Source organism: Dromaius novaehollandiae, chromosome 1 (assembly GCF_036370855.1).
Source record: "Dromaius novaehollandiae isolate bDroNov1 chromosome 1, bDroNov1.hap1, whole genome shotgun sequence".
NCBI classification, from domain to species: Eukaryota; Metazoa; Chordata; class Aves; order Casuariiformes; family Dromaiidae; genus Dromaius; species Dromaius novaehollandiae.
Window position 1 is genome coordinate 153,723,446 of NC_088098.1, and position 26,654 is coordinate 153,750,099.

General features: G+C 41.3%; 1 protein-coding gene across 1 annotated transcript; it reads left to right on the forward strand.

Moving 5' to 3' along the window:
* The first annotated feature begins 268 nt into the window (after nt 1-268).
* ADPRHL1 (ADP-ribosylhydrolase like 1) lies at nt 269-24,842 on the forward strand. Its single transcript, XM_026096980.2, has 7 exons — nt 269-772; nt 5,381-5,545; nt 11,971-12,096; nt 14,318-14,458; nt 17,466-17,593; nt 21,531-21,663; nt 24,411-24,842. The coding sequence occupies exons 1-7, from the start codon at nt 559-561 to the stop codon at nt 24,566-24,568; spliced, it is 1,065 nt and encodes a 354-aa protein (XP_025952765.1). The 5' UTR covers nt 269-558; the 3' UTR covers nt 24,569-24,842.
* The last annotated feature ends 1,812 nt before the right edge of the window (nt 24,843-26,654 follow it).

Sequence of the window (26,654 nt, forward strand, 5' to 3'; positions counted from 1 at the left end):
TTTATGAGGCTCTTACCATGCAGCCCATCATTCTAGTATTTACTGAGTTTGGAAATGTCTTTTATCACATTCAACTGTTTTCAGTTTCTTGATCAGTCCCCAAAAGGGACACTGACTCTATCATACCAGAAAAGTGAAGGAAAATATATTAATTTACAAGTTATTGAATAAATAAATACCCCTGTGGAGGCATCTGTTTTTCTGGGTGTAGAGTTACTTATGCTGGGTAGGGCTAGGTATTTCCTGGCTTGCTTTATGCTGGGTTGCAGAAGTGCTGTTTTTGCACTTCACTTTGTGGGCATGCTCCTGCAGTTCCATTGAACAAAATCCCTGCAAAATCCCTGGCTGATGAAATATTTCCTCTGCATTGGGTCTTAGGCAAGAGACGGCATCTGCAAAGCCAGAAAAGGAAGCTCTTGCCTTATAGAGCGAGCTCTCTGTAGTGACACAATGGCTGATATAAAGTGTCAGTGGAGCTGAGCTGAAGGCAAAGGAACAAAGAAAGATCACGATTCAGTGGCTGTTTCACACGAAAGGAAAGTGGAAAGTATCTCGGGGATGGATAAATTCAAGGCTGCACTTGTACTGGCCGGGGTAGGAGATGCTCTTGGTTATCGAAATTTCTCCCGAGAAAACAATGCTTTAGGTGCAAAAATCCAGCAGGAGCTGAAGGAAATTGGAGGGCTCGAGAACCTGGTGCTCTCTCCAGACAAATGGCCAGTAAGTGACAATACCCTCATGCACATGGCTACAGCAGAGGCCGTCATCACAGGTAGGTGACAATGAACTAGCGAATGCCATCCGGAAAGGAGCAAAACTGTAGAGCTGCTAGATTTCTTAAAATAAGCCTGAGTGCTGTGGAAGTAGTGAGAAACTGTGTCAGGTTCCTAAATGCTGCTTATAGGAATGATAATATACATATATTAGCTTGTCTTTTAGATAAGCACGATCTTTTGACCATTGTACAAAATAAGCAGATCTGATTTCTTTAGTGTGGAGTAGCTCTCTTCACGTTTTCCACAGGTTTACCATGCTGATTAAAGCTTCAAGATTAAAATACAGCATGTCCAGCATAATTAAAAAAAGTAAAATCTGCACACTGTACTTCAGGGAATAATACCACCAATGGAAATAAACCTGTTTAAAACTCTTCTGTAAAAAGAATAGTTCTAGGCACATTTTTAAGATGTTTGTGTTCAGAACTTCAGTTTGGCATAGAGTTGCCTTAATACCTCTTTCAGGCTAAAATCATTTGAACTATCTCATCTTTGCCAGCTTTCAGACAAGCGGTTGCACCTGCAAAGCCAGAGAAGGAACAATTTTTTATATGAGTAGAGTTCTATACCTTTTGTCCAGAAAAATATTTTAAAATGTGTTTTATAAAAAAGTATATCAAAATAGTGAATGTTATTAGCACGTGTCTTCTAAAATCACAACATTTTGAAAGAGTACATTTGTTTTTTCTTAAGGCAGTAATAGTCTTTTGTAACATGCCATGATATTTATACTGACACTCTACCAACTGAACCAAGGCTTTCTGAGACCATCAAGCCCATCAACAGAAATACATAGGAAGACAGTAACTGTTCAGCAATATTTTCTCATTTCAAAATGAATGAAACTTATCTCTGTAAAAATATTCCTAATTTTTCTTAACTCTTATAATACTCAATAATTAACAACAGCAAAAACCTATAATGTAGCTAATATTGCCTAAGTCAATGAAGTTTCACTTGTGCTTCTGTTTCACTGCTTTATCTGTCTGCTGCTAACCTGCTCTAAATTTAGGATGTAGAGATCAGTTGGAGAGTGTGTTAGACACTTCATGCTTGGCTATTAGCTAACCAATGGTTTAAGGGGTAGCTAATACACTAAAGATAAGGGCAAGATGTCAGCCTATCAAGAGAAAAGATGACTAACATATTTCTGAATATAGTCTATGATTAAATACATATCATATGTTTTCTGCTCGTTGAACTCCATAAATCTGTAACTTCAGAGTAATCAAGCCGGTTAGACTATCAGTATAATAATAAATCTTATTTCTTAAATACGCCAGGAGCACAACTGTTCTTTAAAGAAAAAAAAAAGTCTCACTATATTTCACATCAACTGTGTTTATTATGTACTCTCATTTCTCTGTCCTCATTGAATAGTCTTTTAAAAAAGGTCTTCACATGGACTGGTGAGAAAGCAAAGAGCTATAGTGGGGAGTTTTAGGAAGAAATTATCATTTCATAGTGATGTTCCTGAAGGAAAAGCAAGTCTTTTCGTCTGCTTCCCCAAAGGAAAACAGAACTGCTCCTGCCTCCAACAGTGTCTCCTCATAGCAAACTAAATGCAAAAAAGCCACCAGGTCTGGCCATGGCTCAACGAGTGTGCAAAATCGCTGAAGTCAACAGAGTAAACCTAATGAAGGTGGCAGTGGGTCCCCGAGGCTGAAGTGTCCCTGGCCCCCATGACCTGCGTGGTCATGCCACAGAGAGTGCTTGCTCACCCTCAGAGGCGATGGGAGCGTAGACGGTGGCTCTGTCTTCTTGCACCATGGTCATGACTTCAGGGCAGAGTGTACACATATGCTGCAGAAAATGAAAAGGAGGAAGATCTTTAAGAATATATTGGAAATCTGGAACATTACCAGCCAAAAAAAAAAAAAGGATGGGGGGGATAATCAACAAGTATCCTGTCCCTCACTGCTATTCGTTAAAAAAAAGATATCACAATCGCTGCCTGGGACCTTCAGGGGCATTTCGCATCCTGGGTGATTGACCCTCTCAAGTGCCCTTGTTGCCCCTGTTTCCTGCGGAAGGAGCACAGAGTGACACCACTTGGTCACCTCAGTTATGGGGTATCCGCCTGAGCAGAGGACTGAGGTAGGGGCTGAAGGCTGTGCGGATGGCAATAAAATCTCTTTGGTGATTTGGTGGAAAAAAATCTCTTTTCTCTTTGGTGTCTACTGCAATAATAAGCAAATAAGTCTATGTCAGAACACCATCTCTGTTTAAAATGCTAGTTTTTTGGTCTTGTAACAATCTCCTATGGATGACTTTATTTACATCTGTGTATCTGAAGTACAGAGAATAGGAAGCCATTCAGTAAAATCATTCAAAGCCATGCCTTCTCGCACACTCAACCTCCCCCAACTGATATCCTCAGCAATAATCACCTTCAGCAAGTGTTCTCCAAGCTGAGAAATCAGTGCAAGACTTTACATGGAAAGGGGGAGACAGAGCTGAGAAGACATTGGAGGGGGGGGATCCGTCTCCCCGTGTGTTTCGTTCACCTTGCTGGCTGCCAGCCAGCTGCAGCAGCAGCTCTGCATAGAGAGAGGCAAACCCATGCTGCTCACAGGCCAGGTCGTTGCACACTTAGCACCTTCCAGGTCTGAGCTGCCCGGAGCCTGGGCTCCCGATCAAATTCCAAAGTGCCTGGGCGCTGCCCTCGAGATTGCTCCCAGCCTGAGGCCGAGCCAAACGCCAAGCCCAGAGTGGAGGGTTGATGATGAAGTATGGGGCAAGTCTGATCTCGGGAGCCAATTTTGACCAGCGCTGCACTGGCTGCGTAGGAGAGGTCCAAGGATGCTCAAGGCACGGGGCAGCAGCAGTGGCGGCCCTGCAAGGAGGCTGAGCTACTGCTCTAGCACTGGCCGAGGCTCTCCTCGGGTTAAACAATGGCCCAAACTGGAAGTTGGCTCCAACAATGAAGGATAAACGAAATATCTACTTTCATCAAGTATTTGTCCCATAAAGGAGGAACGAAAACCTAACATCATCGAAAGCAGAACAATCACTGCAGTCAGGAAAGCCTTTTCCTTTCTGACTCAAACAAGCTCTAGAAAATAAAAGCCTTATTTTCTAAAGAAAGAATTTGTCCTACTGACTTGACAGCTAAGATACCAGCCTGACTCCAGTGCAGGAGTCATGGTGGGCTTAGACAGTCCTAAGGTGTTAGAGACCAAAGTGTCTCTGACTTTGAGGACAATACTTCTCCAGAAGCTGCCAAGTGATAAATTCCTGCTCTCGGCTCACACCCAGATAAAATGACTCTCAATTTATAAATCTGAGAGGAGTCAGTAGCTTGAAAACAACTTGTTCCTCTGGCATTTTCTGTGATATGGCCAGTGTATTTGATAGGATTTTTTTTTACATGGGAGGGAGATCTTGGTTTTATCCTGGATCTTTTTAATTCTTACATTTGCATAAATGGTATTTTAAAGTGGCTCTGGGTTATGGATCTCTAAACTTTGTCTTACATTAAATCTCTTCTGTGGGTCTCAATATATCACCAGTCTTTGACAAAATGATTGAAGATACTTTTAGAAGAACTTTCCCTACTGTGTCATTTGATTTGTCAGTCAAATCAAGTATTAAACAGAGTTTCTTTGAGTGCATCGAAAATACATAAATGGACAAATCCTGACAGCCTCCTCAGTTCTCATTGGTTACAAAATTGTAACAGAAATCAGTGGAAGCTTTTCCTCAGTAAGAACTGAGGGCAGGACTCTTCAACCCCAATAATATAAATAGTAGAGTAAACAAGCAGTTATACTGAAGAAAAAAATGTGTATTTAACACAGGAAAGATTCCTTAGAAAAGACTGTAGACCTTAGTTGAAGCAATCAATGAATAGATATTGTTAATGAACATATTCCAGGAAAATTACCTGCTAGTAATACTATAGTCCATAGGAATTTACTACTATTACTAATTTTTATGATCATTTTTATAAAAGCTCACTGTTCTGGTTACTGTACTGGCATGCCCCTGCATGGAAGACCTACAAATTTTAAACAAACAAATATAAAATACAGGATAAAAAATTAAGTTTGCTAATTTGCTTTTGTGTTTAATTATGCATATCTCATTAAAATAATTCAGTGGTCATTTAAAAAAATAGTAATTCATTTTTAAATTGGAATCATGTCTGCAAACGAATGCAACAGCACAGATTGAGCCAGGCACTGCTGACTACATGCATACCCACAGTGCCCACAAAGGCAGCACGTTCACCTTACAGTCAGACACCTCTCCAAGCACTTCACACCCTGGGTCTAAATAAAGCCCCTGAGCAGTTACTGTCAAGAACAGAATGCCTTTATCTTTTAGACTAAAGGAGTTAAAAGCGAATGGGAAAGAAAGAGAAGATAAGAACTGAGAAGCAAGACGGTTCTCTGCAGCCCATTCTCAGAGTTTGTGTAAAAGTGTTTACAGTGGTACCGGAAACATGTCTTCAAATATATTGGAACTGGAAATAGGAATGTTTATTAAACGCGTAGTCAGCCTATTTGTTTGTTTTCAGTATCTGCTGCCTTTTTTGTTTTCAGTTTTTCCCTTCTCCTTTTGCCTTTGCCTGACAATCTTTTATTCCTGCTTCTGACCAGATTACTGGTGTTTAGAAGACCTGTATCGTGAGCTGGTAAAACGCTACGTCGAGGCTATTGACAAACTCCCAGCGAGACGGCTAGACCCTGCTACCATTGAAGGCTGCAGGGAATTAAAACCAGATAACTACCTTCTGGCTTGGCACACACCTTTCAATGAAAAGGGTACAGTACTGCCTTCTATTTATAGATATTGGTTTTAATAATGCCTGCTTTGAAGATCTGTGAGTATTTGGAAATTGTTTCCTTTTTTCCCTGACTTCAAAAGCGACTAGCCCTGCAACGTTTCTATGTTTGCCTGAGGATGGCAAGAGATGTGCCAGGAATTCCTTTTGTAGGGCACCATGTCCTTTCGTAAATGAACCCTTCCCTGTTTAACATCTATTTAAAGAGACTTTGTTCTTGGCTTTGTGCCTCTGGGTCCAGATTTTTGTCCTTCAATTTAATGGTTATTTTAAGAAATATTTTCTGCTGTTTTTCATTTAATTGCCTGTGGTCTTGGATCTTTTCAGTGATGGCAGATCTAAAAAAACAAATAGCTGAGTTTTTCTGTGGAATTCTCCCTGTGTCAATGTGCTCACTAGAGGGAAACCAGAGATACAGCATTAGTTTTCTTCAGGTGGACACACTGCTAAGAACTATAATTATTTTGCCAATGATCCCTAATATTCCTTGCACTGTTTCCCTATCCATGACTATTCCTTCCTCCCTTTGTGGTTATTTCGTTCTATGATGAATTGAATTTCTACTTCAAGTTAAGGAACATACATGCAGCTATGTGTACGCATATATGCATATACCTATGCCCACAGACTACATTTAATCTTGAAGGACTGGAGAGACACTGTATCATTAAATGAGGCAGAGCTAGACAGCCACAAGACCCTGGTAGCTCATAAAAACATTGTGCTGTGTTGGCGTGACGCTGTGGTATGCATCAGTACCACTCAACAGCATTGCACATTGATGCAAAATCATGACAAAAACACGGCGGCACAATGCCATGGCTATTTCAGGCTCTCTGCCAGTTCTCTTTGACAGAAAAAACACCCTTCACTCAGCCTCAGCTTTTCACAACAGCTGCGGAGAGGAAAAAGGATCCTCTCTGTTTACTTTGTCCACCCCACTATTAGCCAGGCAGAACTGAGAAAGTTCCCCTTTAGCAGTTGTCATATGTTTTCTGGTTGATAGTGAGTAAAATTCAGTTGAAGCAACTGGGAGCTGCCAGGCTGGGCCAGAGAAGCTCTGGACACCTCCAGTGGAGGAGCACAGATGTTCCCCAGGTGGTTAGTCTGCTGGAGCTACATCTCTTCTTTTAGCCTTCCTCCTCACCAACTTTCCACGGTGGAAGATTTGCTCTTGGGATACTCGGGGCTGCAACGCTCTAAAATGAATTCCTGTCTTGAGAACTGACAGATGAAATCCATCTTCTCTATCTGGTCTGATAAATACCATCCTGAACATCTCAAGACACCTCTTTTTTTCACCCTGAGAACAAAAGAACCAGTGACAGGAGGTGGAGATGTTCTACTTCCTGTGGCGCCTGACACTGCTATGGCCATAATTGACTTTTAATTGAAATTTCATGGATTTCTTCTTGAGGCAAAAAAATTCCATAGGCATTGAATGTCTAGCAGTCAGATGACGTCTCAGATGGGTGGGAAGCAAAATGCTGTTTTCTTATAATCATTCTGTGTTGTCTCTCTTGCAGCAAAAATTCATGTACTAGCCTTCATGGAACAGTGAAATTCTAGATTAGGTAATTGCTAATTGCTTATATGAAGCTCTTGTGCTCAAATTCTTCTGAATATAGTCACTGCATTCAGTTCTTATGTTAACCTGCCACCTGTTGTCACATTCATTGCCACGTTCATTGCAAAGGTACCTGAATTATGTTGAAGGATAATATTATCCCTGTGGCTGCTGGGAGAACTATACAAGGTTGCCTAGCATCTTCCATTTTAAGACTTCATTTACAGATTATTGTTGTGATAAGCTTTAGGCTGAAATTTTCACTGCTGAGCATTTGCCTCTGTTAACATTTTTTTAGAAGTTTTGAAACTTACTTTGAGTCTGCTGTTCTGAGATGTGATAAAAATGTTTTGTTCATTGCTAAAAAAATTCCTGAGTGCTCAGAAGCCATTCTCTAATGTCTGAGAGCTGGAAACTGAAATCTGAGTAAGGTGGTACCCCTGGAGCCAGAAAGGTGCCTTCAGAGCTACCGTGTAGGTCCAGTCAGACCTACAGCAGGTTGGTTCTGCCTGCATTGAACGTATCCCAGGCTGAGGCTGCAGTGTCTGAGCAAGTCTTTATCTGCAGCTGCTGGAGTCAATTACTGGGCTTCTTAGCAGTACTTGAGACTGTGCCCTTTTGCTAGTGGCATTGATAGAGCAGTATGAGGAAAAAGTGAGTGAGATGCAGAGTCAGAGAAGAAAAATGAAGAGAAGCACAGCTGCAGAGGGACAGGAGATTAAAGAGGACAGGCTCTAAGCTTTCATGCAGAACAGTCTGTAGTCACAAAAGAGCCCAGAACAGTAGCCATTAAGCTGATCTTTATTATTTTTCAGAAGTAAAGTGAAGGAAAACACACTGAATTATTCTATACTAATAGAAAATAGTAGAGCGCATGCATGAATGAAAATGATACGGTAAGAAAGCGTCAACACAGCTTTTGTATAGAGAAGTCACACCTCATAAATCTATTAGAAAGTTCATTAAGTAGCCAAGGATCAGGAGGATTCCTGATTCCTTCAAAGGAGAGGCTGTGAAGATAGTCTGTTTGGATTTCCAGGAGGATTTAGCAAGGTTCCTCAACAAAGGCGCTAAATGACAAGCCTCTAAGTTGCTACAGGATGAAGGAAAGGTTCTCCTGGCTGGATAACTGGGTAAAAGACAGCAAACGAGAGTAGGAGATTACCGTCAGTCTTCTCCATGAAGAAGGAGGCACAGGGGTTGGACCTGTGCTGTTGAACGTATCCACAAATTATCTGCAAAAGCAGGTGAATAGTGAGTCAACAAAATCCACTACCAAAGATAACAAGGTGCCGAGTTGTGGAAGATCCTCACAGTGATGAATAACTGTGTGACCACACAGCAGAATAAATGCAATGTAGATAAATGAAAAATTCTATGCATGGGGAAAAAAAATCCTAATTTTATATATACAGTTATAGTTCCTGAGCTAACTATTATTACCATTCAGAAACGGGATCTTGGTGTTATAATAGTTCTATAAGAACATCACTTCAGTGCTCAGTAAGTCAAAAAGCAAATGGAATACTAGGAATGTCTAGGAAAGACTAGAAAACAAACACAAAACACTCTTGCACCACTCTATAAATCCATAGAGTGCCTGTTTCTTGACTACCATGAATACATTGCCCCCACCCCACCCCTCAAAATGATGTAAGAGAACTAAAGAGAATATGGAGAAGGATGACTAGGTTAGTCAAAACTAGCTTCCATAGGCAAAATGGTTAGAGACTAGTGTTCTTCCACCTAGGAAAGTGATGTCTGAGATAACACAAAAAAGATCTGTAAAATCGTAGATACCTTGGAGAGCATGAACAGGGATAGAGAAAAATGCCTGTCTCTTCCAGCACAGGAACCAAAAAGAAACTAGCAGGTCATGAGTTCAAAACAAGCAAAAGGAGAGACTTTTTCACACAATATCTAGTTAAATTGCAGAACTCTGCCACAGGAATTTACAGATACTACAGTTCATATGGGTTCAAAAGATAGTTGGGCAAATTCACCCAAGGAAAATCTGTCAAGAGTTATTAAACAGAAAGATGAGTAGCCAGATGCCTCCTGGATCAGGGAGCCAAGTTATCAGCAGTTTAGTATGAAGGGGAAGCATCATTATATTTTTCTCCTTTTCTCTTGCTCTTTCTCAAGTACCCTCTGCTGGCCACTGTCAGAGACAGGAGCTGGTGGGTTGACCTTTGGTCTGACCTTGCAGGATTGTCTTTATGTTCCTATGCGTATCACCTCTAGCTGAGACTAGCCTTGCTGTCCCGTACTTCATTGATTCAGATGGTAGCTACTGATGCAGTGGGTCTAGTAGTTGCTAATCTCCTGAAGCCCTGCCTAGGCTTACCATTATGCCAGGTGGTGGAATTTTTTGTTACCCAATTTACTTGTGTAGGTCTTCAGAAGGTTTTAATATAACTTCCTAAACTGGAAGAACAATGAAGTCACAAAGGCAACCACCTTCAGACCAGCATTCAGATTACTGTAATGCATCCTCCACCTTTGTATATATTAAGACATGATACTTAATCACATCGTAATATAATGTGTCTTAATACAATGAAGTCTTCGTTCTGTGTAGCACAATACCCTTGCCTCTTGGACTACCCAGCACGAATTGTGTCCTTTGGAGAAATAAAGGTTCAGTCATGAATAAGACATTTATATTCTGCTCTGTTTGCTGCACTAGATAGAAGCGGTTTAATGAAGACTTTGGGCTTGCAAGGAGGAGATGGATTTTCTCAGTGAAGCTGAATGATGCTCTGGAAGACTTGATTTCTCTCCTGATTCTTCTGTGTGGTTTCTATGTAATTTGTGGGATAGGCAGATGTTGTTATCTGCTCCTGTCTCCTTAATAACCAGGTGCTACAATTGCAGTGTATGTGAAGTATGAGAAAAAACACATCGTTCTCAGGACAAGTGTCCAGTCATTTCAGTGCAGAGCAGTGGCCAGAGCAGTCCTGGAGAGGGCTTCTTTCACAGTCATTAGGAAGGCTGGCAAGGGGTGAAGAAGCAAGCTTGCAGAGAATAAAAAGATATTTTACAAAGGCTTTCATGTCACATCTATCAAATGTTTGGCCTTTTTTAGGCTGCCCTTGGAGGTTAATCTACCTACTGGAAGAGTCACTTCACACAAAATTTTCGCACTGGACTCCAGGCCAGAAAGGAAGCAATGTCTTCATCTAACCTAATTAGATTACCTGATGAGGTTGCTTGCTCAGGATAGCTGCACTCTGGGGAGAAAAAGAGATGTCTCCAGAGAACAATGCACACCTCAGTTTATCTGTGTTGCCCTCTGGAGATGCCATCGGGCCTTATGTTAGTGTTTTGGTTTGGATCAGGCATATACTTTTGAAGCAAATCTTTCTACTGCTTACTTACCACACTTTGATTCTCATCATGATCTTAGACCGTCTGAGCTGAAGTCATTTTGGGTGAAACTAAACTGAAAGATGCTCTCCAGGGGAGCCCCTAGTGCACTCCAGCCACAGTGGGCACCGTCCAGGGAAGCAGATGAGGCTTCCTCTGAAGTTAGGTGTCTGCAGCATTGGTGCTGGGGCCTTGGCATCTGCTGCTTCACTCTGAGTGTGAATTGCTCCTCTTGTGCCACAGTACTGCCTAATGGAGACTTAACCTATCTCCCTGATGTCTATCTAGGAGAGACAGGAAGACCGTGCAGGTTCCACAGAGGCTAAAATTAGGTGGCATAACGATCCCCCCTATCTTTCAGGGGCCAAGAAGAGAAATGCTGATTGTTTTCAACCATATCCAAGGTCACCAGGAAGTGTGACTGAGAAAAGACAGTGCTGAAAAACGCTAAGTGTTTTGAAAAATCGAACCCTATCCATCTCCAGCTTGGTCCCTGCAATGAGTTAAAGCTTTTCTGGGCACTGGCTCACCAGCTGCAAAGAGGAGATAATCACCTCACTGGTGTGTTAGGAAGATAAGCTCATTAAAACTTCTGTGGGATCCTGATATTACTGTGAAAAGTACTGCAGAGAAACCTGTTAGCAAATTTAACTCCATTCAATGAAGTGTTCAGAAGTTGAACACCTGGCATCATGCACTCAGTGCTGAGGATTAAAGGAAATACTGAATTAGCCATTCAATAAATAACCTCTGTGCTGCATGAGGCACGAATTCCCAAGAAGAAGCTAAATGCAGGCTGTACCATAAAGCATGCGCACAGAAACACTAACTTATGGTTGCACAGGCAACCCCAGTTCTGACATTTCCTGACTCTGGAATATTCAGCTGTGCAGCCTTCATTTTATTTTCAGACCCCCTATTTTCGTATGCAATAGAAACTATTTTGTGAACTACTCATGGGACTCTCCAGGATGAAACATGCTATAAAATTGTAAGACTATCTGTGATCTTCATATAAAGTGTTTGAATGACATGCTTGCAGCATGAAGACTTTAGTAAAATAAGGGCATAGTAGAAGTGTAACTATTTCTCAAACTGCTGTTTCTAACAGTAGCATCTGGAGCAAGCAAAACTGAAGTGGCAGCCAAGAATGAGCAAGGATGACAGGAGAGCTTGACTCAAGCAAGCAGTGTTGACAAGAGAGCACACTGCTGTTTGATATCCACAGTGGTCTTCATTGCACTTGAGAATATTGGAATATTCCTGTAAAATTGGAACCAGTGCAGAAGCAAAATTCCTTCCAAGAATCTGTCAAAACTTGCCCCTTGCTTTGCACGCTAATTTCCTGTTCCCTGAGGAGTTTCCACAGATGAGATGAATTACCAAAATGTATTTGTTTCAGATGGTATCAACATATTTGTGTACCATTAGTTTTCTTTTAAAAGCTTAGCATTATCTTTTTGCTCTAGGTTCTGGATTTGGAGCATCTACAAAAGCCATGTGTTTAGGGATGAGATACTGGAAGCCAGAAAGGCTAGAATCGCTCATTGAAGTGAGCATTGAATGTGGACGAATGACTCATAACCACCCTACAGGTAACGTCCACTGACATACTATTTTTTCTGAAGTATCTAGGGTTGCTTTTCCCTTCAGGAGGGACTAACACAGCTCCTGCAAATTCACTTGGTTGAACTGCTTCTGCAACACAGACTCATAGGCCTTGGTTTGACTGTTGCTCAGATATTATCTGAAAGTATATATTACATACACATACATACTTGTATATTTGCTTATATATTATATAAGCAGCAACTTCAAGGATAGGAGTTATCCCTTCAATAACTGAACACAGCCTCTCTTGTCCAGAGTATATTCACGTCACTAGCCCTGATCAAATTTTAGGATTTATGTACGTGCAGATGACATTTTTGACACATAAGTTTATAATTCAGCAGATAATAACATTTTTCTGTTGACAGGTCTTGTCATATCCAATCACTGTAGGTAAAGGTAGAAAGCAAAAAAAAATCTAACTCCACATACTTTAGGGATGAAACATAATCTAAACAAAACATAAATAAGTAGACTTACTGTTCTAAATACACACATCTGTCACTCTGATAATTTTATACTACATTATACTACATAAGCAGATATTCATTCTGTCTGCTTTGAACAATAACAGATAAAACCATAATGAATGGTGACATGTTCAGCATGTTCAGTGCTCTGAAGCAATCGGAAAGGCCAGCAGGACAGCACAAAATAGAGAGGAAAAGAATTTAAAAACAAAGCAGGAAATATCATGAAGGATGCTGCAAAGTCCAGAGCTACACACAGGCTCAAAAAGGGATCAGGCAAGGGAGGAGAAGGGGCCGTTGCTGTTAAACACAATTAAGCCATGTAATTAAAACTGCCACTGTGTGCTTGCATCATTTCTGCCAGTGGTGGCAGATGCAGCTCCTCGTCCTCAGCAGCAGCTGCAGAGGCCCCTGCCAGGGCTTCATTTCTTCCCCGCTGTGAGTGGCGAGAGCTGGGGGCTCAGCGGGGGCTGTGGGGCAGTGGGGCGATGGCCTGGGAGAGAGCCCTCTGGAGGCAGGGAAAGAAGAAACCTCCCGGCCCCCTCAAAGCTTACAGACACTGCCCAGCTTCCACCACCCTCTGCATGGACTCCTCCCGCCACCCCCTCCTCGCCTGCCTCTTTTAGCCTCTAAACCCACTCTGTCACCACCTTCTTGCTGAATCCACCATAAGAACCTTTACAGCAAGCTGGCTGGATGATGTCTGGCCAAGTAAAAAGCTTTGAGCCAGCTCTGCCTGTTTTTTTATTCTTTCCGAGAGCATCTGTTGGTTGCTGGGTTAGACGTGCCTTTGGCCTGAGCCCATACTGCACATCTTAGTGCAGAGAGAATTCGTATTAGTCTCATCTGGAGTCATAACCTCCTAAAATAATTTGGATTTACCTTTCTCAAAACACATAAAGTTCGTGCTTACCTTCACACATGAGAGAGCACTTTTGACTCATGCATCAAGAGAAGCACACGCATCAATACTTTGCTCACCTGGGGCTTATTTAAATGACTGAGTTGTTTTCTTAGCCTTCTTTTGGATGCTGCATTGGGTTGTTTTTGCTGCATTTGAAGAAACACCCCTCTTCCCCAAGATCACAAGGAGATATGAGAAGTGAGCCTCTAAGATTCTGATATTATGGAAATTTTGAGTGCCCATTAGCAGAAAATTCACCTTAAACATATTCGTATCTAAAGAGGAAGACCCAGCTAGGCAGGCAGACAGCATATCTTACCCAGACAATTTCTTCTTCAAGATAAATACAGCCCAAAGAAAATAAAGAACAAGTGTGTCTAACAGCTAGGTACAATGCACTTGTCCACTTAGAGTAAAATGAAATAGTATTAGATCTAATGTCCACAGCCGCTGAGCTGGATGACTCTGTACGCAAGGTGATTGACTTGTCGTTAAATCACTTTGTGCAAGTCAGTTATTCCATGTGACTTAAATTAAAAGATTTTTCAGTCTCACATTAATGCACGATGTTTATTTTTGACCTCTGCATCAATTTCTGTCACATTATCCCACTAAGAACAGAAGCTCCCTTCTATGTAAAGTAAGTCATAAACCAGAGAGTGCCATGTATTAGCCAAGAATTTTAACATGCAAGGGTCAGCTTGTAAACAGACAGAGATAGGTTATATTCATTTGGCAAACTATGCTAGAGGCATGAGGCAATGATTTTGCAAGGGACATGGTACAAATACAGATCACATATTAATAATTGTTATTATCTATTAATTCCAGGCTTTCTAGGGTCCCTGTGCACAGCTCTCTTTGTGTCGTATGCAATACAAGGAAAACCCCTTGTGCAGTGGGGAAGAGAGATGATGAAAGTTGTGCCAATGGCTGAAGAATATTGCAAGAAGACCATTCGACACATGGCAGGTAACGTGTCTGAATCAAGAGAGCTATAGTCTTAAAAGTATGTTCAGCTACAAAGACATTGAACAAATGTCACTTCCCAGTTTTGCCGCTTCCCGCATCTCCTGGCTTCATGGGACACCTCCTGCCTTACCTGTTTAGGCTGTAAGTTCTTCTGAGGCTGTGCCCTCTTACACTGTCTGTTAGTTGCCTGGTGTATTGGTAGCATAAATACAAAGAGAAGTAGCAATGATAATACCAAACTGCACAATTTTATTACTAGGGGAGGAGAAGAAACGTTATTTAGCAGGTTATTAGGAAAACTGACTGCTGAGAGATTAATTAGTTCAGCTCCCTTCCATCAATTAATACAGCCCAATATTTTCCATAAAGGAATCCACTGACATTCCTAATTTTTCCAGGATAAGTTCACCTGCAGATGCCTCTTGGGCAAAGAGTTGTTTATCTTTGGACCACAGATTCAAATTTGGCTTGTTGCTGTTCTGAACAAATATTTAAGATACCTTCTGTTGTACCCTTCTTTCAGAATGAATGGAACACAGCTATTAAACTCAGTATTGCTACTTTACTAATGTGCATAATCTTCTGGACAAAGGTACTTTAGTTCCCTCTTGCCCAAATGAAGTGAATGAGTATAACTGTATTATGAATTTGAAAAAAAAGGCTTTTCTGGTTAATCTAAAGGGACAGTTGTTGAGAATGATTGAATTCCATGGAAATCTTTCCTCACTCAAAATGCACTCAAAAATGAAGACTTACCTAGGCAGGAAAGCTGCTGCTTTAAAAACAGAAAAAAGCAGGAAGCCTTTCTGAAAGACACTGCATTCTTTCGTGTGTCTCATTTGGAACTAAGATTTTTTTAGACAGGACCTATGAGCAGCAGGTGCAGGATTAGCGTGAGTGAGCTTCTCTTTGAATGACTTTACAGAAGGGCCCTGTCACTCCACCAGACCCGACCCCCACTACATAGAGGCATGTATATTGGGCTCCTGGAGCATGCTCGGGGTAATACCGGCATTGTTGAGCTTAGTCCTTTTTTAGAAGCAGGAAAAGTCTTCTGCATGAGAGTTAAGCTCCTTGGCTGGTGAGATGCACTGCAGAGAAGTCCTGCTAAACAGAGTCCTCCATTTCTAGAAAACTCTTTCTTAGCTGCTTTATTCCCTTTCACAGAGGGCTTACTCCAGCGTTCCCCTCTGTTATTAAATTGCATTTGCTTGCCAGATAGTCCCATAGATGAGAATGTGACTGTTCTTACAGTGAAGGTGCAGCCTCGGGTTGGGCACAAGAAATGGGGCAGAGCATCAGTCGGGTGGTGGTGTGGGGTTTTTGACTGTACCATAGGCCATCCATGCAACTAGAGTTGTCTGGGGTTGCTTTATCCCTGTATTTCCTAGCCTGTGCATTGGTGCTGACATCGCCTCTCTTGCTAGGGTGCTACGTAGGAAATACTCATTTCTGAAGCACTTGTGTTTTCCAGTCATGGGGGAAATAGGAAAGTGGAAAATGCATTCTTTAAAAAATAAGCACACCTGTCAGATCTTCTGCATTTTTAACAGCAGTTTTGGAACCAATTGATGGAGTGGGTTTGGGGAGTTTCTTTCAAACGTTTTTCTTTGTGAGACCTCACTCTGCTTTTCTAAATACCTCTTTTTTTAGGGTTCTAGCTAATAGCTTCCTGAAATCCCACAGAATTAGGGCATGCATTCAGAAGAATGGAGGCTGGGTTTTTCCCGTCCTTAGGAATATAGCTCATTGCAATTGAACTCCCATATCTGTGTGGGGCTGGGGAATCGACAACCTTGTGAAGGTATCAGATCATACAAGGCATCATGGATTTTTTAAATGGAGCTGAACCACTTTAAAGGTCTTAATTGCCAAGGAGGCATGCTTGCATGGCGTTTTAGGGAAAGAAGCCAAATCAGATTACGCCCTTCAGAAAAATGATTTTGTTCTGTGCATGTTCTTCAGTCACTTGCAGCAAGCCCAGAACTGAGTGACCAGAAAGGGGGAAAGCAGCAACACTTAATTTGATTTTAAACTCTACACAAATAATCCTGTACTGAATTATTAGCTTCCTTTGGCATCTGTAGTGGTCTTGTCCATCTCACTGGTTGCTAAATCCTTACCCACATTTGCTTCCCAGGCAGATTTTCACTTAGGCCTAAATTCTGCAAACATGTATGTGTGTCTGTGCTTAACTGAGCATGGAGCAGTATTCAGGGTGACTTATGCACCTTTTTCAGCCTTTACAGAAAAGGCTGAATTTGAGTGTTGGCTTGAAAATAAGCTGAACGTAATGAGATTATTGACTTGCACAAAGGTAAATATGTTTAGAGAGACTCTTATTAAAGTGACACAAAAAGAAAAGGAGCTGCGGTTATAAAAGAAAGCTTATTTGTATGGGCACAGATATCAGATGTCTGTGTTATCTGCCCCTATACTACATTTGGTATGTATTATAACACACATAAATGGACATTTTTGTCTTTCCTATCTGCCTTTCCTGAAAGATTATCCTGATGAACAAAAATACTAGAGAAATTATATAAATAAAAACTGATAACTGAGCTATGAGACTATTTGTATTTAGGACATGTAAGCATTTTTAGATAATCTTTAATCATAATAAAGGAATGCAGAAATTAGTATAGAATTGATTTTTTTTTCTCTTTTTCTGCTGACTCTTATCTTTTCCTTTGAGTGTTCCTCAGTAAGTTCACTCTCAGAATCTCATCGTGCTGTATTTTAATGTAATTTTAATATAACATAAAAATAGCATTATATTCTGAAAATATTTTCCTTCTTTCCTTCACATCCTCTCTTTCCAGTTAAATGTCCCACTTCATACTAAAATGCATACTTAGTACATACACCTGCTTAATATATGTTACTGTAAAATACACAATTTTTCTGGTCAGTCAATATTGTCATTTTCTTAAAAAGTTACTTTAGTAGAACTGAAAACATTGCCAAGATGAAATACTACATCCTTAATTTCTTTTGCATTCAGAATATCAGGAGCACTGGTTTTACTTTGAAGCCAAGTGGCAGTTTTATTTGGAGGAGAGAGAAATCAATGAGGAAAATCAGAATAAACCTGTCTTTCCGGACAACTATGATGCAGAGGAGAGAGAAAAGGTAACTGCAATTTCAGAAAGTGCTCAAAGAGGTTCTGAACTGAAAGAGGTTTTTCCAAAGGGACACACTAATGTTTTTAAATGTTTCCAGGGCTAAAGCAGACAGGAAGTCTTTCATAAAAAAAAAAAGATTAAAAATAAACAACAACTTCCATCTTTAGTTCAGGTGTATGTTAGCATTAAAAAAAAGCTACAATCAGTCTTGAAGTGCTAAAGGATCCTGAAATGGGAGGAAACAATATAGAGAGGAAGTCTTAATAGTCAGATGTGTGAACACCCAGAGAAGGTACAAAACTGAAAAGTGACTTCCAGTCACTCATGGCTTTTTGAGGTTGGAAAAGACAAACAAGTTCATCTAGGTGGGGGCTCTCCTGAAAGCCTAAGATAGCTGTGGCCTCACTCCTGCAGAGGTGCCCATGGGCATTAGGAGCTGGACTTGATCATGATCCTTAGAAGAGAAGTCTTCTTAAGCGACTGTCGGCTCATGCAAGTTTGTTCCCTTTGATTTTGGCCAAGACAGTTTTAAGTATCCCAAGAGATTATGTTTCACCACGTCTCCTACGATACTATTTTATAGCATACATGATCTTTCTTTTGCCTTATGACTTCCAGTCATAACTTCTTAACTCAAGAGAAATAAGGCTTTGTCTTCCCTGGTGTTTACAACTTTCTGATACATGTTGGCACTTCTCAAGTTTTCCACTTAGCAGTTAAGGAATAAGTATGTGCTTCTTGTCACCTTTTCCCATAAATCAATCCATTTTTTCAGACTATTAAAGCACAGTTCTATTCTAAGAAGTAACTTTGTATATTTTTAGGTGCTTATATATGCAGTGAAAGGTGCCAGTGGAAGATGGATTGACAGTGGGTAATAAAAAAAAATTATCACTCTGTATAGAAAAAATAGATCTCCTTCCAGTTTTATTTTCTTAGTTTAGTTCCATGAATTTGTTACTAGTTTTTTTGTTCCTTTGAGTTTTATAGAGCCTTAACACAACTTTATGAGAGATTAAACTAAACAGTGTTTCCCCTTGATCATTATCAAGTGAGAACTGAATAAATTCCTAAGGCAGAAAAAAAATTTACCTTCTTTGCCGCAGCCCAGCTAGTTTGGCCTACAGAGCTATTCATTTTGACGCACAAGAAAGGAAAATATTGCTCGACTCTCAAACTCCACAGCCATCCAGAGACCCCAGCCCTACAGAAGGCTCTCATTTTGCTTATAAACCAAGCATGTTTAGTGGATAGCTGAGGAAAGAATAAACAAGGAGAGAGTGACCGTCATGACTGCCTTTGTGATCTCCCCCAAGTAGGCCGATACTGTCCTTCTTCCCATTGCGTTCGTTTGCACTCCTTCCAAACTAACTGGCCATTTGTGTTTGGAGGTAGAGTTGGTTGCCTGTCTACAATGCTTTAATAAAACACAAATGTTTAGCACCACTTTTTTTACCAGGCCCTTAAATGCATGTTTTGGCTAGACAAGGCCCATCCTTCAGCAGGCACATACCATCTACAGGAGCTGTGAAAGTTAGGCCCTCAAAGGTGGCTTAGATTTATCTGAGAATGCTGTAAAGACAATTTCCCTTTGCAAAAGAAAACCTGTACCTCAAAATGCTAAGCAGCAAAGACCACATTCTGTATAAGCAGATGTACAACTTAAATTTGGAGATAACTAGAAATGTGGGTATAAAAGACAAATTAACCCTGCTTGAATGCACAAACAGAAGATGGGCAATGAGCTGACGTAGGATAAATCATGTTTCAGTAATACATGTTTGTTACATGTTAGAAAACCTGCAAATAGGCAGAAATTGGGCCTCACTCATGTTCAGCCTTGATTCTGCAAACAAACCACTCTCATTCATTGCTCACTTTTCCATGTTGGACACAATGTATGACAAAATGGAAGTGGAACTGAGGCAAAGTTATTCAGGAAATTCAGACGCCAATGGAGTTCATTCCCTTAACAGGGAGTTGCTCAAACCAGGATCATGACAGACCTCAGAAAGGGTTACAAAATGATAGAAAAAAGCAGTGTCAGCCAGCAGGAAGTCACATCCTTCAGGGTGAGGAAGTGAGAGGCAGCTGCACCTACAAATTACCTTTAGACCGTGGCAGGGGCTCAGATCCAGCAGCACAAGGGAGTGCGTGTTTCGCCTGCATCCACTACGTGTTGCCAGTCCTCACCCTGCCGCCTGGAGAAGCTGACTTGCTGCCAAATTACGGAGGTGCACTATGGCAGGAGAGGCAGGAGGAGGTTGTGCTCCTGAAAAGTTTGTCAAATGCAGCCTTGGTGTAGGTAAGTCCCTCCAGGCTCAATCCCAAGGATTGTTACTCCTAATGTAAAGAATTTTCCGAAGTCAAAGGGAGGCGATGTCAAATTTGTGCAGAACATCAGCTATCTTAAGGGCTAAATGGAGTGAAACTTGAGATGCCTGCATGCTCACCTAGAATAGCACTTACGCGGTTAGTCCTCTTGCCTTCGGTAGTATTACACAAGTGTCAGTACTACTCCACCAGAATAAAAATGCAGGATTAAGGCTTTAAAGTTTGCTTGTGTCAGAGGACAGCGTAAATAGATAAATGCTCTCACTAGTCTGCAAACCTAAAAGCAGCAGAGTGAAGCTGTAATCCAACTCTTTCTTGTTTGATGTGTATGCAGATATACCACATCAAGGATCAAGGTATATAATGGCCACAGGGAAAGTGAATAGATTTAAATGCAAGCCTTCATACACATTGTAGAAGCCAAGAGTAAGCCCAGCAGATACAATTCAACTTACCGTGTTGCAATTCATACTTCAGGAAATGAAGCTAGGTTATAGGCCAAATTTGTTTAAAGGACTTTTTTTTTGCTATAAATATAGCAGAGGTGTAGAGTATGTCTTGGGATTTGGGGCAGGTAAAAGTGAGCTCTGGAGGTGCCCGCTGTAAAGAAAATCTAATTGTCCCTAAGAAACATTGCTGTGGTTTTTTTGTCTTCTTTCTTCTCGTGGGAAGAAATCTGTTTCTCACATTTGCAAATTATTTTCACTCTTGTTCAATATATGCTTGTTGGAGAGGAGAGGAAGGGCCTAGCAAGAAGGACCTAAATGAACATAGTCTGAAATTGAGACCCTAAAGAAATGACTGAAGAAGAACATTTTCAAACTCTGTGTGAAACTGGGCTAAACAAAACATTTGCAAACATGTGACAAAGTGGAGAACATTTCCAAGAGGCAGGAAGAAGACTGACAACTTAAGTCCTTTCCACCCCTAATATTTGAAAGAACAGGAACTTTTAAGATATGAAACTAGGGACTATCTTGATCTACTTCTTGGTATTCTTGCCTTGCTTAAATTAAGCCAAGTATTCACCCTGCCACATAGCTGTGTGTTGCTTCATGTCCTTACTAGTGGTGTCCCTGCTGCAGGCATGGTGGCCTCTGTTCCTCATGGGGATGTGCTGCTTCAAGAAGGGACCAGCTAGCAGAGGAGCAAGGGCTGTAGCAGTACCAGCTCTTGGAAATTATATATGCAGGAAGTCATTTTGTACTTGTGTTGATGAAATGAAAGCTCAGACACCACACAAAATGTCATCAGTCAGCAGGAGGACACTTCCCCCAGCTGCTGGACCCATCAGTCTTCTCACTGGACTTGAGAAGGTCCCAGAGCAGAAAGGCTGGAATCATAGGAATATCAAATGCCTCCTTGTGATGCACAGACCAAAGGGCTTGGGCAAGCACGTGAGGTATCGTGGGATAAGCTGGGGTACAGGCCTACAATGCATCCCCAGCTCTGGGATAGGGGCTGTTGTGTCCACTCACCCCTGCTGCAGGCAACTGCATGAACAATGTGATTGCCTGCTGCCCGTTCATGAGCTATTCCCACCGAAGGAGGAGTACAGAAGTTACCATGCTTTCAAGCAAGCCCTGCTGATGCTGCCATGTTTCCCGTAGACGTACAGGAGGTGGAGCTCCGAAGGCCGGGGGGGCAGAAGGGGTCACGACGCCCCCATGATCGCCTATGATGCCCTGATGGGATGCGGCGGCGACTGGACCGAGCTCTGCAACCGCTCCATGTTCCATGGAGGTGAGGAGTGCTGCCCCATATTTCGGTCCCCTCCTCATTAAAATGGCCTACTGCTCCCTCTCACACGTAACGTGACCTTTGCGGGAGGAGATGCAGCTTGTCGAAAAAGAGACCTCTTGCCTGTAAATTCTCAGTGTTTACCAACTTGGCATTCCAGCTATTATTTCTGCTTTGATGGTTTTATGTCATAAATATCATTCCTTCAGGAACAGCTGCGATGCAATTCATTAACTGTTTTTCAAATGTTAATTCATCTAAGTCTCACAGTTTTGCCAGAGATGCCTGTGAAGTAAAACCAGTATCATTTAGTAAAAGGCTGGTGTCTTCTGTCACCAAAACACTAACAGCTCTGGCAAAACAACCTTTTAACTGCACGTAGCAAAACCAAGTAGGAGTCTGAGGGAGAAAAATAATACAGTGCCTAGGTAAAACTGTAAGGGGGCCTCAAGCAAAAAAAATCTAAGTCCTAGAGGCACAAAATTGATTACTTTTTCAGTTTTGCAAATGATAACACTTCCACTGGCACTTGCATCTTGCTGGGCTTTTGGGCCAAGGAACTGATCCCACCACTTGAATTATCCGCTCCATCCTTTGCACATTGAGGCCCTTTACAGAGACTCTGCGCTGATAACTCCTCCAACCCCTACTGCCTTGGTGGGAGCTCATGACCTCTCACTGTGCACTCCTACAGACACATACCATGAGACACCACAAGGAGTATTTTTACTATAATTAGATATTTTAAATCACATGCAGTGCTGTGACATGTTAGAAAGGAAAATACAGTCTCCATTCCAGGGTGCTTGCCTGTAGCAGAGACTCCTGCGATTACTCTGCCTTATCTTTCTTCCTAGTAATGGTTAGCTGCTTGCAAGAGCTGTTGTACTGTAGCGGCTTTTCCCAAAACCAAAAAGCAGTAAGTCTGATTGCAGCACTGACTTTTTCCAGTCTGTCAGTCATGCCCCTACCTCTGGCCGCTACATCTCTCCGTTGACTGTCAGTCATGCCCCTACCTCTGGCCGCTACAACTCTCCGTTGATCAGACATGTTCTTTCCTTTAGGACTTTGTTAATATCTTCTTTAAAATGGTGTTAAATACATTGTTTTAATTTAATTAAACATTCACTCAATCTGACTGAGTATTTGTTTGGGACATTAATAAAGGACACAGCACTCCATGATGGATCCTGCCTTCACGGCAATCTTTCTAATCTAACACATGCTGCATGTTTCCTCCAAGCACCAAAGAATAATTGTTTCCTAAAATGAGTTTTGTCCCGTTATCATTTGACGAATTGATTTTCCACCCACACACCTGGCAGAGTTCTAATTTTGGGAAATTTTCCATGTTGACTGGGCAGCAGAACCAGAGGTGTCCACACTGCCGCTCGTATTGCAGGTAGTCAGCGTATGTTTCTTGCTCTGCAGGGAAAGCGCTCTCTCTGCTTGAAAACTTTCCTATGATAGTGAAGCCCCTACTGAGACTAGACATTTCTATATCCTGTTTAATACAAAATACGGACTTAACCAATTGATTGTACAATGAATGTGCCATTGCATTCGTTAAACATGAAATTCAAGATCACTTTCTACGATCAGCATGACCCTGCTGGGAGAGTTATGCAGAAGCAAGGGACATCGTAGGCAGGACCTTGGTCTCTACCGACTGTACCTCAGCCTCAGCCGAGGAAGTTCTCATCCTCCTTAGATGTGGTGTTAAGTGCTGTGTACACTGACTGCTGGAAAGCAGCAAGAGAGATCCCAGAAAAAGAATTAGGGAATTTCCTAGAGCTACCATGTCTTGGCCCACTACAAGTGGGTGAAACACAAAGATCAAAAATATCTTACAGGGGAACCAGGAGAGTCTGGTTTCCTGTGGATATACATCCTAAGGCTGAGCTTCTATGCTGATTTTCTGTAATACATCTCATGAACAGTGAACCAGAGCACATAGTCATGTCTCTCCTACCTCCCAGTTGCTTATTATCCATCAGTGTTAGTCCTTAATCACGTGATTTTGAAGCTACTCAGCACGTTCAAAACACAGGTGTGTGAGACAACCTGCAAGATAGACAGACATGTGTGACAGTCACATCAGTTCTCCAGGGAACAAGGCCAAAACCAAACTGACCCCAGCACACACACACATGCACACAGGCAGACACACTCTCTCTGAATGTAAAAGGGACGACACAAAGTAGATATAATAGAAATGTATGGGATCAAGTGTCACAGGAAAAGCCGATAGGGAATGATCAATCCTAAATTGTCTCTTCCAGTACAAGAAGTAGGGGAGATCAACTGTAAACAGCAGGCAAAAGGTCTGAAACAGGCCAACAGAGATGCACCTTTCACACAACATGAAAGATGTAGCCTCCTCACTGCAAGATGTTGTAGGTGCTAACAGTTCGTGTGCATGCAAGAAGTGATTGGACAAACTCATGGAAAAAGATTTGCTGAGGGTTATGAAATACCAATAGAGCAGCTCTGGTTCAGGGCTACACACCACAGAAGTATTGCTGTAAGCTTGCCTTGGGGTTATTCTCTTCCCTAGGCATCCTCCTCTTGGCACTGCCAGAAGCAAAACACAGGGTTATGTGAAACTTTGGGACTGATTCGACATGGCCATTATGTCCTTATCTCCTTTCACTAGTGGCTTAGTATTTCCTCCTCAGTGTAGGGCAAGCTTTGATTGTGTAGCTACGAGTGACTCTAAAAGAACTTTGCAATTGTGTTTAAATTCGCAGGTGAAAGTGCAGCTACTGGATCTATTGCTGGTTGCTTGTATGGATTGATTTATGGCCTGAGCAAGGTTCCCAAAGGCTTGTACCAGGACCTTGAACAAAGGGAAAGGCTAGAGTACTTGGGCGAGAATCTTTACCGACTATCCACAGAGGAAAAGTAAAGCGGTTTCTGCCATTTTCTCTTTCTATAAAGACTATGTCAAACCCTGTAGATAACTGACTGATTTTAATAATGAAAGGCTAGGCTGAGAGTTAGTCTAAAGGGCTATATGTAGAATATGTACAAGCGAAGCTAGCTGAATAATTCAAGAGTAACTAGATATTTATAGTGTTCATTTTTTCACAGATGTAGGGATTTCTGGGTATAAAGATTGCTACTTAAACCAGTGAGATCATTTCAAATGGAAAAAAATAAATAAAACCTTTTTTGATTGATTTCAGTCTAACTTGCTGTAATACCACTTCCTAAAAAGCTCTGACCAGTAATCACACATATGAAATTAATTTTCAGAACTAATGCTTTCCTGCAAAACTAATGATAGTACACTTTTATGGGGATATTCTCTGTATATTTGACAATCCTTTCACCGCTACTGCCCTCCTTGTTCACAAATTTAATGTTGTCTGTGACACTTGTAAACCTAATGTTTCACGGATTATCTTTTAATGAACAGCTGATCCCCACATCAGCACTGTGGTGCAAGGTACACTTGAAGCTTCCAGAAAAGGAAAAGCCAACACTAAAAATACACCGAAGGTACAGCAAAACAGCAGGGTGTCCAAAATTTCTGAATAACGATTTTCTCATTCTGTAGTCTTCTGAACAAACTTTTTTTAAAAAATAAAACTGACAAATATTTGTAAATAAATTAATATTGCACCATTTTCTAAGCATTATTCTTTATTTTTAGATTGAACAGATTATATGTTGCAGTATCAGTATCAAAATTTTTGGCTGAGGTCTTCAAGCAGTTGTAATAGGTCAGCCGTCAGGCTGTGATACATTTCACAAGTCTGAGAAACACTAAAATCCCTGGGAAGAAAGCACTTACAACTGCTTTTACTGCTTTTTTTCCTTCCTTTTTTTTTTTTTTTTTTTTTTTTTTTTTTGAGAAAACCATCTAACTGCATGATTCAGTTAAAAGATGCCTAACGCAGTAAATAAAATAAACAAGTAGAACTGGGTGAATGAGATTCTGATATATCAACAGTACGGGCACAGATCTGGACTCTTTAATGAAATTCCATGGAAGAAGTAAGAGCAGAACCTGCCCCTGGTGCTTAACCCTATGTTTTACCTCAGGAGTTTGGAAACTGAGGTTTACGTGGCACTTTCTGATCTCCACAGTGAGTGATTGCCTAGATGGTGTTGGTTTCTCCAATCTTTCTCCAGCTGATGAACTGCATTTTAGAAAGATAGCTAAAAATACCTAAGTACTTCCCTATTCCTTTTTCCATGTAAGCGATTGCTGGAATCGTCACTGGGATGTTATGTGCCAGAAAGAGGAGCAGGTGATCCACGTCATTATGAATAGCAGCCTGCATGACAATATCTGTATGACAATGTTGTCCATACTATGAGCAACTTTAAATACTGTTGTTTTAGCATGTTTTCTGTTTGCAGCTTTGCCAGGTGCTTTCATGTTTGCTTTGGAGATATGTTAAACAAAAAGGATCATTTGTGTCTGTAGCTTTTGATTTGACATAAGAGACTATCAAGACTTTCTAAAAACATTCCTTCTAGTTCATGATGCCTCTAGCATACCTGTAATAAATTCAGCAATAGAGAAGAGAGAAGAACATATCCCGCATAAGGTAGGATTTTCTCTAGTACATTGACTTTTCTCCCTCCATCAGGAAAAAAAAACCACAAAAAATAAAGAGCATTGGTAACTGTTCCTCCAGAGTATCTCATCGCATTTCCCTCCCAACCTTACCTTATATCCATGCTGGCTGAGGACCAAATTTTATTTCAGAGACAAATAAGAAAATCTAATTTGAAAGGTCATTCACAGAGGCTGAACTTCTAAAGCACTACTTTTGCAGTTACCGGGGAAAACAGTGTGTCAGCCATCACTTCATCAAAAGCACTATAGAGGCCTGTGCATCAGCCTGACCAAGCAGAGCTTCTGCGGCATAGACCGTTGCTTTCCTTAGCTATGGGCAATTCATTGACCCAAGTGCCACGCAGAGCCAGGTAGCCACAAGATGCCTGGGGATATGAGGAGCTAAGCGTTAAGGTGCCTT